The sequence below is a fragment of the Schistocerca nitens genome, chromosome 2 (genome assembly GCF_023898315.1).
Source record: "Schistocerca nitens isolate TAMUIC-IGC-003100 chromosome 2, iqSchNite1.1, whole genome shotgun sequence".
Lineage (NCBI taxonomy): Eukaryota > Metazoa > Arthropoda > Insecta > Orthoptera > Acrididae > Schistocerca > Schistocerca nitens.
Window position 1 is genome coordinate 139,911,414 of NC_064615.1, and position 15,711 is coordinate 139,927,124.

Below are 15,711 nucleotides of genomic sequence, written 5' to 3' on the forward strand. Positions count from 1 at the left end.
GAACCCGGTCATATGCCTTTTCTAGATCTATAAAGCATAGATACAATTCCCTGTTCCACTCTCATAACACTTCTCCATTATTTGCCGTAAGCTAAAGACCTGGTCCTGACAACCTCTAAGAGGCCTAAACCCACACTGATTTTCATCCAATTTGTCCTCAACTAATACTTGCACTTTCCTTTCAACAATACCTGAGAAGATTTTACCCACAACGCTGATTAAAGAGATACCTCTGTAGTTGTTACAATATTTTCTGTTTCCATGTTTAAAGATTGGTGTGATTACTGCTTTCGTCCAGTCTGATGGAACCTGTCCCGACTCCCAGGCCATTTAAGACCTGACATTCCACTGTATTTGATGAGTTCCGACTTAATTTCATCCACCCCAGCTGCTTTATTGCACTGCAATCTATTGACCATTTTCTCCACTTCCTCAAATGTGATCCTATTTCCATCATCATTCCTATCTCATTCTACCTCGAAATCTGAAACATTACTGATCGTATTATCACCTACATTGAGCAACTCTTCAAAATATTTCCACCATCTGCCCAAGGCATCCACAGGTTTCACCAGCAGTTTTCCTGACCTGTCCAAAATACTTGCCATTTCCTTCTTACCTCCCTTTCGAAGACTGCTAATCACACTCCAGAACGGTTTTCCAGCTGCTTCACCCAAGGTATCCAACCTGTTTCCAAAGTCTTCCCAAGTTTTCTTCTTGGATGCTGTAATTATCTGTTTGGCTTTGTTTCTTTCTTCAACATAACTTTCTCTGTCTACCTGAGTTCTAGTATGTATCCATTTTTGATATGCCTTCTTTTTCCTTTTACAGGCTGCCTTGACTGTCATTCCACCAAGCTGTTTGCTTCATCCTACCTTTACAAACTACTGTTCCAAGACATTCTTTAGCCACTTCTAGTACTGTGTCCCTGTACCTTGTCCATTCCTATTCCAATGACTGTAATTGACTACATTCAACTAACTGGTACCTTTCTGAGATCATTGTTATGTACTTGTGCCTGATTTCCTTATCCTGAAGTTTCTCCACTCTTATCCCCCTACATATGGACCTGACCTCCTGCACTTTCGGCCTCACAATCCCAATTTCACTGCAGATTAAATAATGATCAGTGTCATCAAAGAATCTCCTGAATACACGTGTGTCCCTCACAGCCTTCCTGATCTGTTATTATATAGTCAATGACAGATCTGGTTCCCCTGCCTTCCCAAGTATACCAGTGAATGTTCTTATGTTTAGAAAAGGAGTTTGTGATTACTAAGCCCATTGTGGCACAGAAATCCAAAGAGTTGTTTCCCGTTCCTGTTGGCCTCCATTTCCTCTCCAAATTTACCCATAACCTTATCATACCCTTTTGTTCGATTTCCAATCCTGGCATTAAAATCACCCATGAGCAGAACACTGTCCTTGTCCTTTACTCTAACAACTACATCACTGAGTGCCTCATAAAAACTATCCATCTTATCTTGATCTGTCCCTTCACAATGCGAATATACTGACACAATCCTAATTTTCTTGCTAGACACTGTCAAATCTATCCACATCAGTAGTTCGTTTACATACCTTATTACAACTACGCTGGGTTCCATTTCTTTCCTGATGTAAAGCCCTACACCCCATTGTGCTATTCCTGCTTTGACTCCTGACAAGTAGACCTTGTATTCTCCCACTTCCTCTTCTTTCTCACCCCTTACCCGAATGTCACCAACAGCTAAAACGTCCAGCCCCATCTTACTTGCAGCCTCTGCCAGCTCTACCTTCTTCCCAGAGTAGCCCCCATTGATATTAATAGCTCCCCTCTCTCAAATAGTGTAGAGAACAGTGACACCCATAATTACAATACTCGAGCCAAAAGTGACTATCATAGGATACGGACTAACAAGAAAGCTACAGACCACAGTCCATATGTAGGAGACAATTCTATAATACGTTGCCAAAAAATATAAAGCAACTCCATGGCAATCTTTTCAAGGGCAAGTTGAAAAACATGTTAACCGAAAGATGTTTATACTCGTTAAAAGAATTCTGAGCTGCAGTACTGTTAGTTTCTTCTTTTACATACTGCAGTATATTAGTGGTGGTATTGTTATAATTGGATAATTGATGTATATAATCATTATACGTATGGCGTGATATATAATGTGCTAATGTGTTTGTAACATTATTGCATGGAATGATATACAATGTGCTACTTGATGTATATATTAATTCTTGGAATGACATGATATTCATATAATTGTACAAAAAATGACGATGTCCAAGACTGTAAAGTTAACATGGACAAATTACTATTATTATTATTAACCTAAACAATGGATAACAGGCTTAAAAAGCCAAAACTGAGTGTTACATAACCAACTTATTGTTCCTAAAGTTAGATACTAAATTGTTTCTTGGTTATTTGGTCAGCCCCTTCCTATATATTCCTGTTCTGGCAGCCTTCAAGTAAGTACTGCTGTCACAATTATTACAACTTTAATTTGTAACTAAATTTTTGTGAAACAACATACAAAATTCAATAAATGCCGAGGAAGCAATCCTTTCAATCCTTCGAACTCCTAATGTATCAGAATGTATTAGATAATAAGTCATTTAAAACCATTTTCAAACAATAAAACTGGATCTATACTTACGAAAAAGTGAGATATAACTTGCGCACACAAAGAGTGTATGCCACTGACATGTACATACATGCATACTGTTAATTAAAAGTGACATCCAACTAGCTAGCTTGTTACATGGAATGCATTAAAATGATTCTTTTTACAATGAGGGGGAAAATCGTTTTTCTCTATGAAATAGGAGAACAGAACAGAATTTGCAGATAGTATTAACAGCCAATTAGTAAAACAATTTATTGGGTGCAGTTTTACTGTATCCAAATACACAATGCACTATACTATTTCCACTCAACTTACCTGAATGTGTCTAATTATTGCAACCATTCGTTTTGCCACATCATGTTCCGTATTGATGGCATCTTTCGCAAATGCCTCAGCAATAATAGCTATCAGTTTTGGTAAATTACTATTATTTGGACCAAGAACAAGTGGATGATTTGCTTCTATCAGGTCACATAAATAGCCATACACATGCGGTGATTCATCATCATCTTCCCATACAGGTAGCCATGACAACCTGAAGAAAATAAAACGAAGTAAATCAGGCAAATTACTTATACTGACAACCAAATTATTACATCAATATCTTTCCATAATCTGGCCTGTCCAGATAATATATTTTCATTGTTTATTGTGTACATCCTGTTAATAAACTAAGAATTTTTTGTGTATTTTCAGTATTCCACAGTGTCAACTGATTGTGGCATTCCATTTGGTTGGATATTTTATGAAGTATAATTTTGCATGCATTTTTTACTATCACATAACTTGGAAAGTGTCATAAACAAGCACATATTGTGATGGGTTTACTCCATTTCTTTCCCCATTTGTCATTTATTTTGTATGAAACTGACATTTGTGCAATGCTCGGACGCAATGCTTTTATAAAAAGCCCCTCTAGAAATTTGAAACAGTTTTTGCATTAAGGTAAGAAATAATTTCCCGTACTTGTGTAACCTCCATCAACTGGTATCCCAGTTTGGTGTAGCATGGTGCACCACTGAGTAAGTAGTAGTGCAACATGACAATGAAGTAAGACATCATAACCGGACAGAAGGAAATCTTTCAAAAAGGTCATCCCTGTAATGTCATGAGTCGAACGTATGAAATACAAGCTGTACATACAAGTGATGTTTGTAATGTTGCTAAATGTTGAATACAAAAATTGGTTATAATTTTAGAAGCAACATAAGCATTTGTTAAAAGAAGTATTTGTACTTCTTTACAGTAAGTTGAAATTACTTTAAGATTCACTGTAGCGGTGAAGTCAATCGTGCTGTGCTATCATGGTTCACAAAGTAGAGTTATTCTGAAGGTTCAACACATCAGAGTCAAATTTAAACACACAAAAATGTTTAAAGGGGAACACTCTAATTGTGTCCTTTCGAAATCAGCATGGCTGTGTACAAGATAAATGTTCCATGTTGACTGTTCAGATAATCCGAAATTATTTCTTGTAGCACTTGCCAAGCAGAAATATTTTCCTATCTTCCTGTGCATTTTAATTTAGACTTGCAGTCAGTGACACCTTGTAACACTCTTGTGATAACCGATTCCCCACCCAATGTTAACTCACTCAAAAAGTTGGGCTTGTTTGTGACCAGGACACCTGCCCTCAAAAAGGAGTCTGATTAGCTGCTGATGGCGATTTCTGAATAAGGCATTTAGAACAATTTAACATGATTCTCTATACCTACTACTAACCCCAGTCACTTCTGAAACCCAGTTTATAGCTGTCAAGTTGGAATGTCTCACTAATACTGCAACATCCACGAAATTTATCCGCAACCTTCTCATCTTCCATGAAATGTTGGGCCACTACTATTACTGAAGCACAAAGGCTATAAAAAGCATCCAATTACCATGTATGGCTAAATTAGTTCTCATTCCAATTCTGTACTAGCACCATTTGATATCACATAGTCAATGGCTATAAACAAACTGCCTCCACTGGGTTGCTGATCTTTGCGATACACGCTCCAACTGGGGTCACTGACATTAGATATCTAGCTTCAACAATTTTCTGTCCTTAGTACCAGTGTGCAATGCTACTGTTTGTAAGCGAGCCTAATTCCAGGACCTTTCCCAGTAGGTTAATGTTAAATTAATATTCTCTTTCTTCAAGCTGCCAAGATGATTGGTACTTTCTCTAATTAATGAGGCTGTTGGTTTACCCTCTGTGAAATCTGAACATTGTCAAATCAGTGGAGGCAGTCTCTACTCTAAACAACTTGCATGTGCATGCCACACATATTTTGCTACCCTAGTAGCCACTTCTTGTGTTTAGTATACACTTTACTTATTAAAGAGACAAATCCTCAAGAGCATAGGTTCGAAATCTTCATCCAAGATTGCCTATGGTTTAAGCCTTTTAGTTGGTTCAATTATTGGTTCTGGGAATTATGATGCAAAATGGCTTCCACATTGCATGTTATGTTAGCTGTCTTCACAACACTCTCGACTGCATAAAATTGTGACATTACCTTTACGTTATTTGTAATTAACACAATAAGGGGAAATCATGCATCACATAATCACTGAGCAGAAATTAACATCAAATTTTTAACATTAATAATGAACTGCTCATCTACATCTATACAGCTACTTTGCAATTCCACACTTAAGCCTTTGCCAGAAGGTTCATAGAACCACTTTCACGCTGTTTCTCAACCATTACACACTCTAATAGGGCATGGGAAAAACGCACATCTAAATCTTTTCGCGCAAGCTCTGATTTCCCCAATTTCATTACGATTGTCATTTATCGTTTGGTAGGCGAATGCCTACAAAATATTTTCATATTTGCAGGAGATCATTGGTGACTAATTTCGTTTCATGGAATGATCTCCCCATGACAAACACCACCTTTGTTTTAACGATCAGTCACCAACTCGCCTATCATATCAGTGACACACACTTTCTTGTGATTATATCCATGACACTCCCTTGCCCTTAATACAAAAATGAGTGCCCCTTTTTAATGTCCTCTGTCAATCCTATCTGGTACGAATCCCTTACCACACCACAGAACTCCAGGAGAGGACAAACATACTTAGTGTAGACAGTTTCTTTAGTAGACGTGTTGCATCTGCTAAGTATTCTGCAAAATTAAACTGTCTTTTCTATGTGATGTTTCCAATTCAAGTTGGTTGTAACTGTAACCCCTAGACATTTAGTAGAATCATCAATCTTTAAATTTGTGTGATTCACCGTGTAATTAAAATTCAACAGATTCTTTGTAGTATTCGTGTGTGATCTCTCACAATCTCTAAATCATTTTGTAATTTATTTTGAGGGTTTCATGACTTCACTGGACGGCATCATCTGCAAACAACTTAAGGCAGCAGTAGGCGACCGAGACAGACGCAGCAACAGGGAAGTAACCGCTTTTGTGACATTTAAGAGTTCCTAACCAGGAACGACTTTTATTGTATTACCTGTGTGCTTTAATAATTTAGTTTCTTGAGTTTCTACATGTAAAGGGTAAAGGAAAGGAATGGAGAGGTGTAGGAAATGGGGAGAGCTCAGGAAAGTTGCCCAGAATGATGGGTCAGGGGAGACTAACCGGGTGGGATAAGAAGGAAAGACTGACTGTTGGGGACTCCATCAGATGTGATTGGAAAACCAGGCTAAGGTGTAAGATACAGTAATACAAAAGACAGATAATACATGTGCCACCTGGATTCTTTCTCAAGACACCAGTTTCTCAGAACTCTGCAGGACGGAGAAATGGCATTACAACATAACTATTTTTTTCTTCACTCCCTCTTAGTTTTCTAATGTTTTATTTTCTGAACTGTCTGTTTTCTCCCTGCCCCCCCCCCCTCCCCCACCCCCATATCTACCACATACAATGCACTTAGATTTCTGTGCTGCTCATCCAGTGTAGCCCCCAACAATCAGTCTTTCATTGCCATCACATCAGGTAAGTCTCCCCTGACCTAGGGTTCTGGGCAACTTTTTCTATTCCTTCCCCTTCAACCCTTTTACCAACAGAAGGAGCCTCTGGCTCCCAAAGCTTGCAAATTTCGATACCTTTATATGTGTGTACTCCTGTCAAAGCTTGATGAGTAGTCTTTTCATCTGCATACTTACATTATAATTTGATATTTTGTTTTCTCAATTGTAATCCAAAACTGATCAACAGAAATACCAATTAGCATTGATTTACATTTCTTTTTCACTTTCTTATATTTCATCAGGTTCTCAGTATTGGTTTGTGTTAACATTACATTATTACGACATTTTCTACCGTGAGACAATCAAATTGAGCTACAGCTAACAACTTCAGATATGTCACTAGCATATGCAGATTATAAACTTATTTATTGTCGAAAAATATACACTGAACTGTTTCATACCAGTGTGGGAGAAGTTCTTGAACATTTACTTGCGAGCTGTTGTACTTCAAAATTTTTGTCACAGCAGAGATAGCATTCTCAGTTGGATTAATATTCTCGACAGCTCTCGAGTCAGCAGCAGTGATCAGTTCAATAAGCCTTGGAATTGCTTCAGCACAAGCACCTATGAAAAAGAGAAAGTAAATAAATCATCAAAACCTTTCACACTGAGAAAATGTGCAGAAATAATATTCTTGTAATGAGCTCACAAAAAGATAAAAATTGTTTGGTTTTTGTTGGTCTCTGGTACACAAAACTATGCAGCATACTCTTATTAATCTGCAAGCCACAACAACTAAACATTATAAAATGTTCATTACTAAAGTTCTGTGGTAGGGCGGGGTGGCAGCGGAGGGGTGGACATACAAATTGTCGTTGAGGTAGTAATTACTCATTGCAGTTCTCTGGTTGACAAATGGGTTGATGACATTCACATACAGGCGGGAGATTAATTTGGAAAGGAGGAGGTAAAAAATCTTGAGCACAGTCTGCAGCTTGGAGCTTTGCATTACTCACAGATGAGCAATGTCTCTAAAAGGAACAACTGACTGTGGTAAATACCAAATTTCCTTCCTGGTAATGAAAAAAGGCCTGACTATTTTGCAGATCTGCAGCGCACCAGAGGTGAAGTAGGACTTCAACTTTATCTTTAATGAAAGAAATGGTTGGAGTACCAACGTAAGTTGCATTAGGAGGTCTCCTTTATTTACTGATGGTGACTGTTTTTTACATGGGTCCATTCTCATTCTCAAATAATCCATCTTCGCAACTGATTAAATACAGCTATGTATGCAAGCACTGAACAACCGTAGCAAATAATCCAAATGGTAATACCAATACTTTAGCATAAATTGGACAGGTTACAACAAGTACTGCTCATTGTTAACGTGTCTACTTCAATGCCAAGGCTAGTCACAATTAATAAAGAAAGGACACTTCCTACTGCAACTTACAGCTGTGCTTTAACCATTACTTGCAATGACCATTTTGTTATAATACATTCAAGAAATACATTTATTACTAAAATGTAACTTGCTAAATAGAAGCTTAATTTTACTTACATGGAGGAGACCAGTTATGAGAAATTAATAGCAGAATTTTTTGACAATTTGAAAATATCATAGTATGAACTACTTCATGGTACCTGTTTAATTGCATGGAGCCCTAGTTCATGGTGGCCTTGTCTCTAGGCATACATATTTGTATCTAGGGCCACATCCTTGTACCTAGTGCCACTATGCAATTTATACCTTCTTATATATTGTAAAACTTGGTGAACCATGGACCTTGCCGTTGGTGGAGAGGCTTGCGTGCCTCAGCGATATTGATAGCCATACCACAGGTGCAGCCGAAGAGGGCTGTCTGTTGTGAGGCCAGACGAACCTGTGGTTCCTGAAGAGGGGCACCAGCCTTTTCAGTAGTTGTTGATTGATTGACTGGGTCTTGCAACATTAACCAAAATGGCCTTTATGTGCTGGTACTGCGAAAGGCTGAAAGCAAGGGGAAACTACAGTCGTAATTTTTCCCAAGGGCATGCAGATTTACTGTGTGGTTAAATGATGGCGGTGTCCTCTTGGCTAAAATACTCCAGAGGAAAAATAGTCCCCCCATTCACATCTTTGGGCTGGGACTACTCAGGACGACTTTATCAGGAGAAAGAAAACTGGCACTCTATGGATCGGAGCACGGAATGTCAGAGCCCTTCATCAGCAGGTAGATTAGAAAATTCAAAAAGGGAAATGGATATGATAGTGTTTGATATAGTGGGAATTTGTGAAGTTCGGTGGCAGGAGGGACAAGACATCTGATCAGGTGAATACAGGGTTATAAATACAAAATCAAATAGGGTAATGCCAGATTAGGTTTGAAATGAATAGAAAAATAGGAGTGCGGATAAGCTACTATGAACAGCATAATGAATGCATTATTGTTGCCAAGATAGACATGAAGCACACGCCTACCTTAGTTGTACAAGTTTACATGCCAACTAGCACCGCAGATGACGAAGGGATTGAGGAAATGTATGACGAGATAAAAGAAATTATTCAGATAGTGAAGGCAGACGAAAATTTAATAGTCATGGGTGACTGGAATTCGGTAGTATAAAAAGGAAGAGAAGGAACAAAAGAGGAAGCCACCTGGTAGAATTTTGCACTGAGAATAACTTAATCATAGCTATCACTTAGTTTAAGAATCATGAAAGAAGGTTGTAGTTTCAGACAGATTATATAATAGTAAGACAAGAGATTTAGGAACCAGGTTTTAAATTGTAAGACAGTTTCAGGGGCAGATGTGGACTATGACCCCAATCTACTGGTTATGAACTGTAGATTAAAACTGAAGGAACTGCAAAAAGGTGGAAATTTAAGGAGATGGGACCTGGATAAACTGACTAAACCAGAGCCTGTAGAGCGTTTCTGATAGAGCGTTAGGGAATGTTTGACAAGAACAGAGAAAAGAAATACATTACAAGAAGAATGGGTAGCTTTGAGAGATGAAACAGTGAAAGCAGCAGAGGATGAAGTAGGTAAAAAGACGAGGGCTAGTAGAAATCTATGGGTAACAGAGGAGCTATTGAATTTCACTGATGAAAGGAGACAATATAAAAATGCAGTAAATGAAGCAGGCTAAAAGAATACAAACTTGTCAAGGAAGGAAAAAAAAAAAAAGAGATCGAAAGGAAGTGCAAAATGGCTAAGCAGGAATGGCTAGAGGACAAATGTAAGGATTTGGGAGCATAGATATCACATGCAAGAAAATTAAAGAGACCTTTGCAGAAAAGAGAACCACCTGTATGAATATCAAGAGCTCAGATAGAAAACAAGAACTAAGCAAAGAATGGAAAGCAGAAAAGTGGAAGGAGTATATAGAGTGTCTACACAAGGGCGATGTACTTGAGAGCAGTACTGTGGAAACTAAGAGGACTCAGATGAAGATGAAATGGGAGATATGATAATGCATGAAGAATATGACAGAACTGAAAGACCTAAGTCGAAACAAGGCCCTGGGAGTGGACAACATTCCATTAGAACTACTGATAGCCTCAGGAGAACCACCCCTGACGAAACTCTTCCATCTGGTGGGCAAGATATATGAGAGAGGCGAAATACCCTCAAACTTCAAGAAGAATATAATAATTCCAATTCCAAAGAAAGCAGGTGTTGACAGGTGTGAAAATTATGAAACTATCAGTTTAACAAGTTGTCGTGTTGTTGTGGTCCTCAGTCTTGAGACTGGTATGATGCAGCTCTACCCTGTGCAATCTTCTTCATCTCCCAGTATCTACTGCAACCTACATCCCTCTGAATCTGCTTAGTGTATTCATCCCTTGGTCTCCCTCTATGATTTTTACCCTCCACACTGCCCTCCAATACTAAATTGGTGATCCCTTGATGCCTCAGAACATGTCCTACCAACCGATCCCATCTTCTTGTCAAGTTGTGCCACAAACTCCTCTTCTCCCCAATTCTATTCAATACCTCCTCATTAGTTATGTGATCTACCGATCTAATCTTCAGCGTTCTTCTGTAGCACCACATTTCGAAAGCTTCTATTCTCTTCTTGTCCAAACTATTTATCATCCATGTTTCACTTCCATACATGGCTACAGTCCATACAAATACTTTCACAAACGACTTCTTGACACTTAAATCAATACTCGATGTTAACATATTTCTCTTCTTCAGAAACGCTTTCCTTGCCATTGCCAGTCTACATTTTATGTCCTCTCTACTTCGACCATCATCAGTTATTTTGCTCCCCAAATAGCAAAACTCCTTTACTACTTTAAGTGTCTCACTTCCTAATCTAATTCCCTCAGCATCACCCGACTTAATTCGACAACATTCCATTATCCTCATTTTGCTTTTGTTGATGTTCATCTTATATCCTCCTTTCAAGACACTGTCCATTCCATTCAACTGCTCTTCCAAGTCATTTGCTGTTTCTGACAGAATTACAATGTCATCGGCGAACCTCAGAGGTTTTATTTCTTTCTCACTCCCTTCCCAACCACTGCTTCTCTTGGCTGACAAATACTAACACAAATTCTTTACAGACGAACGGAAAAACTGGTAGAAACCAACCTTGGGTACGATTATCTTAGAAGATACATTAAGGAAAGGCAAACCTACGTTTCAAGCATTTGTACACTTAGAGAAAGCTTTTGCACACATGTCTGCAGTCTCAGAGAGCAAGATGTGATGGTAGTTTGAGCTCTGAGACTGTAGACATGTGTGCAAGTTGCGCTTTTGTGTGTGTGTGTGTGTGTGTGTGTGTGTGTGTGTATACCGCTGACAAAGGCCTTAATGGCTGAAAGCTATGATTGTATGAATCTTTTTATTGTGCCTATCGCGACTCAGCATCTCCGTTGTATGGTGAGTAGCAACTTTCCTTCTCTCGTATTGTTACATTGCATCCTGTATTTTCCACTGTTTGCTACTTACAATTTGTACAGAAACCAGATGCAGTTATAATAGTCAAGGGACATGAAAGGGAAGCATTGACTGGGAAGGGACAGGGTTGTAGCCTATCCCCGATGTTATTCAATCTGTATATTGAGCAAGCAGGAAAGGAAAGGAAAGGAAAGGAAAGGAAAGAAAAAAAAAATTTGGCGCAGATATTAAAATACACGAAGAAATAAAAACTCTGAGGTTTGCTGATGACATTGTAATTCTGTCAGCCACAGCTAAGGCCCCGGAAGAACAGTTGAACGGAACGGACATGTCTTGAAAGGAGGCTGCATCAACAAAACCAAAACAATGATAATGGAATGTAGTCAAATCAAATCAGGTGATGCTGAGGATTAGGAAATGAGACAAAAGTAGTAAGTGAGTTGCTATTTGGTGAACAAAATAACTGATGAAGTTTGGAGTAGAGAGGATATGAAATATAGACTGGCTATGGCACGGAAAGCATTCCTGAAGAAGAGAAATTTGTTAACATCGAGTATAGATTTAAGACCAGGAAGTCTCTTTTTAAAGTATTTGTATGGAACGTAGCCATGCAGGGAAGTGAAACATGGACAATAATTAGTGTAGACAAGAAGAGAACAGAAGCTTTTGAAATGTGGTGCTACAGAATAATGCCGCAGATTACCGTATTTACTCGAATCTAAGCTGCACTTTTTTCCATTTTTTTTTGTAATCCAAAAAACCGCCTGCGGCTTAGAATCGAGTGCAAAGCAAGCGGAAGTTCTGAAAAATGTTCGTAGGTGCCGCCACAACTAACTTCTGCCGTCGAATATAAGGTGGAAGACGAGCTTTTTTTCTCCGCCCTGAGTTTCGACCACTGCATTTTCATAAATTATCCAACGAAGTAAATACAAATTCCGTATAGTTCATCTTCGAATGTAGCAGCATTACAATGTACTACGAAAATCCGACTGGCAAGACTGTTTGGGATGTCCTGAATTTTTTCCTTCCTGTGAGAAGAGATGGTTGCTAATAGGAACTTTTATGAACTGTGAATCACATGCAGTATTCTCTTCACCATAAGAATAATACGAATAGAAACGTTTTCTATGTATTGTTTCGTGTTTGCTGCTATCTCATTTAAATCCTGTCTGCCTAATGAACTACAAAACTAGAGTGAGACAACAGCAAACACGGAAGAATATACATATCATGTCATGTTTATATTCATATTATTCTTATGCCTGATAGTGATACAGTCAGAAATGAAGCACGGCAATTGACTACATTTTTAAATCTAAAATGACTTTAATTTCTGTGCAGAATGATGTGTACTAAAGAGGCGGTTGCAAAGATTTTCAAAGGGAGAAAAATTTTCGCTTAACTCTCGTTCAGAACTTCTGTCATATGCAGTATATTATTTGGTTCTTGTTGATCATTATCAAAGAAAGCAACAGTGTATGTAACAACAAATAGCAGTCTCTTGCCATTGTTTCGCTAATGAGACGATTCCTCTCTCTCTCTCTCTCTCTCTCTCTCTCTCTCTCTCTCTCTCTCTCTCCCCCCCCCCCCCCCCTCTCTTTCTTTCTTTTTTTTTTATATAATTGTAAGTGGCGGTAGCGTGCACAAAAGCAAGCCATGCTGCGAGCGGCGACAGGCCATAAACACTCATCATGAGAATGCGACAAACAGTGCATGACACAGTACAGTAATGCATTTTCAGCTTAGCGTGACGTAAACACCTATAACAAAGAAAACGGCGCTTATCAGATCAAAGAAAAATAAGCAATCAATTCAAACCAGACAAAGCACGTGAAAAAGGAAGGGTACCCGTATAAATACGGACGGAGCGCCTGACGCATAGCAATGGCTACCTGGTAAAGCTTAACTGCTAAGCTTACGACTCGAACCAAACTACTGTAGTATCGTCATTCATTCGACCTAAATTGTGTCTCATATTACAATGGACCAACTTTGTTTCGATTTGGAGGTGCAGCCTAAAACTTTTATCTTCTCTTTAATTTCGAGTCTCAAATTTCAGGTGTGGCTTAGATTCGGGAAAAATTTTTTTCCTTGACTTCGAGTCTCATTTTTCAGGTGCGGCATAGATTCGAGTGCGACTTAAGATTCGAGTAAATACGGTAGGTGGGTCTTCGTGGCACAACTTGACTAGAAGAAGGGATTGGTTGGTAGGACATGTTCTAAGGCATCAAGTGATCACCAATTTAGTATTGGAATGCACTGTGAAGGGTAAAAATTGTAGAGAGAGACCAAGAGATGAATACACTAACCTGATTCAGGAGGATGTAGGTTGCAGTAGGTACTGGGAGATGAAGCTTGCACAGGATAGAGTAGCATGAAGAGCTGCATCAAACCAGTCACTGGACTGAAGACTACAACGACGACGACGACGACGACGACAACAACAACAAAAATTGACAATTTTACTTAGCAGGGTAAAAACACAGAAGTCTTCTACCTATCTTACTGTTCAGCAATAGCGGATTTGCTTGGCTGCAAAAGGCGGGTGTAACGTTGATGTTCAGTGCAGCTTTCTTTCACGGTGCGTGTGGTTTGACATATGTAAGCCATACCACATGGCACGGTATCTTGTAAATTCCGGCCTTTCGTAGTAACAGATTGTCCTTAACTGATTACTGAACATTGTATTTCTACTGGACATTCAATGGAGTACGAGAAAACAATGATTTTATCCAAAACAACGTCTTTCTGGGACTCCATTATTAAAGAATCCGTAGAAATACGAGTGGCGGAAAATCTGTTAAACCGTGACAGCGGCTACCAGCTGGACAGTACACGGAATCCCATCATCTCCACGATTTGCTCAAATCTAAGACGACAGAGTGTGCCAACAGCCACGGCAAACAGCAACGCAGAGGGCGACTGAGTTCCGCTATTCCACCAGTGAGGGCACTGCCAGCGGGCAGTGTGGTTCATCTATCAAGTTTACGGCGCATACGCAGAATAGTTACAGTACGCTGTATATTGCAGAACAGAGGACGTTTTCACCAGTCTGCGACGGCTTACCTGAAAATGACTGGCAGGCGCCCAGTTGAAATATCGTGCGAAGTATTGAATGACAACCGGCTGCAAGCCCGAAATTTGTTTGAACATTATTGAGTTGCTCAACAAACTTCAATGGTAGATACTAAAAGGAAGTTGTTCTACCCACCATTCATAAACGAAACAGAGATGGGACAAAATGTATGTGGTACAAGAAGTACCCTACACCACACACTGTTGGGTGGCTTGCTGTGTATAGATGCAGAATATTCTTCAGCACACTTGCACTCTTCGTTCATTCTCCTTGCAGACAGAATGTCATAAAAGCTAAGGTTTGTATTACCATTAAGAAGTTAACAATTACTTGTGCTGGGCAACTGTGGATAATAGAATTTATTCTTAAGTGACACAAATAAGTCCTTGGTGTGTGTGTGTGTGTGTGTGTGTGTGTGTGTGTGTGTGTGTGTGTGTGTGTGCGCGCGCGCGCGCTGCTGAATATGAACTACACATTTATGACTCACTTTACAAAATGTAAAGCAGCTGCTGGTTCTTTTCATGGAGTGGATATAATAAACTATAAAAGTGATTAAGTAATCTATTCTTTTCATAATGTTGTTGATATTTCAAACTATACTTTCAACTATTTGTCTATTACTAAACTAACTTCTTTTCCTATTGAAGTACCTTGCGGCAGAATAATATCCACCCTGGTCACAGTCTGTTACCTTATGCTTTTCAAGTTACACGCAGGTCTTTATTTTATGATTTCTTTATTAATAGCAAAACTGATTTCACTTCCAAACTATTCTTTTAATTTATTTTTTTTTTAACTTTTATACACACAGTACGGAAAAAAAGATGTAGGGCTAATTACAAATAGCTTCATTCCTTTTAGATATAATCAAAAAATACAAAATTAAAGACCAGCTTGAATATTACACCTTACATAGTACAGTTGTGTACTATGAAGTAATTTGCAAGTATGTTGGACTGTAGACACTTGCACATTCTGCTTGAAGATGCACTGTATAAAGGAAGTGTTCTACTCTGCAAATGTCTAATGCAGTGAAACAGTGTTCAAACTGCAATAGTACTGTGCCACTGCCAATGAATTATGTACATTTATACTATTTCCTTTCAACAAAAAACTAAATTTGATATCACAAAATGGTTACATATCTCAAATTAAGAGACATTTGCTCTCTGCAGTCACGTCACCATAGGTTGTTGCTTTGC

At 38.8% G+C, this 15,711-nt stretch overlaps 1 protein-coding gene across 1 annotated transcript in view; it reads right to left on the reverse strand.

Moving 5' to 3' along the window:
- LOC126235840 (importin-5) overlaps positions 1 to 15,711 on the reverse strand; it is a 186,237-nt gene that overhangs the window by 14,001 nt on the left and 156,525 nt on the right. Inside the window, exons 20-21 of the mRNA XM_049944703.1 lie at positions 7,001 to 7,163; positions 2,937 to 3,156 (exon numbers count right to left, since the gene is read on the reverse strand). Of these exons, the coding sequence (XP_049800660.1) occupies positions 2,937 to 3,156; positions 7,001 to 7,163 (383 nt within the window). The remainder of the gene's footprint in view (positions 1 to 2,936; positions 3,157 to 7,000; positions 7,164 to 15,711) is intronic.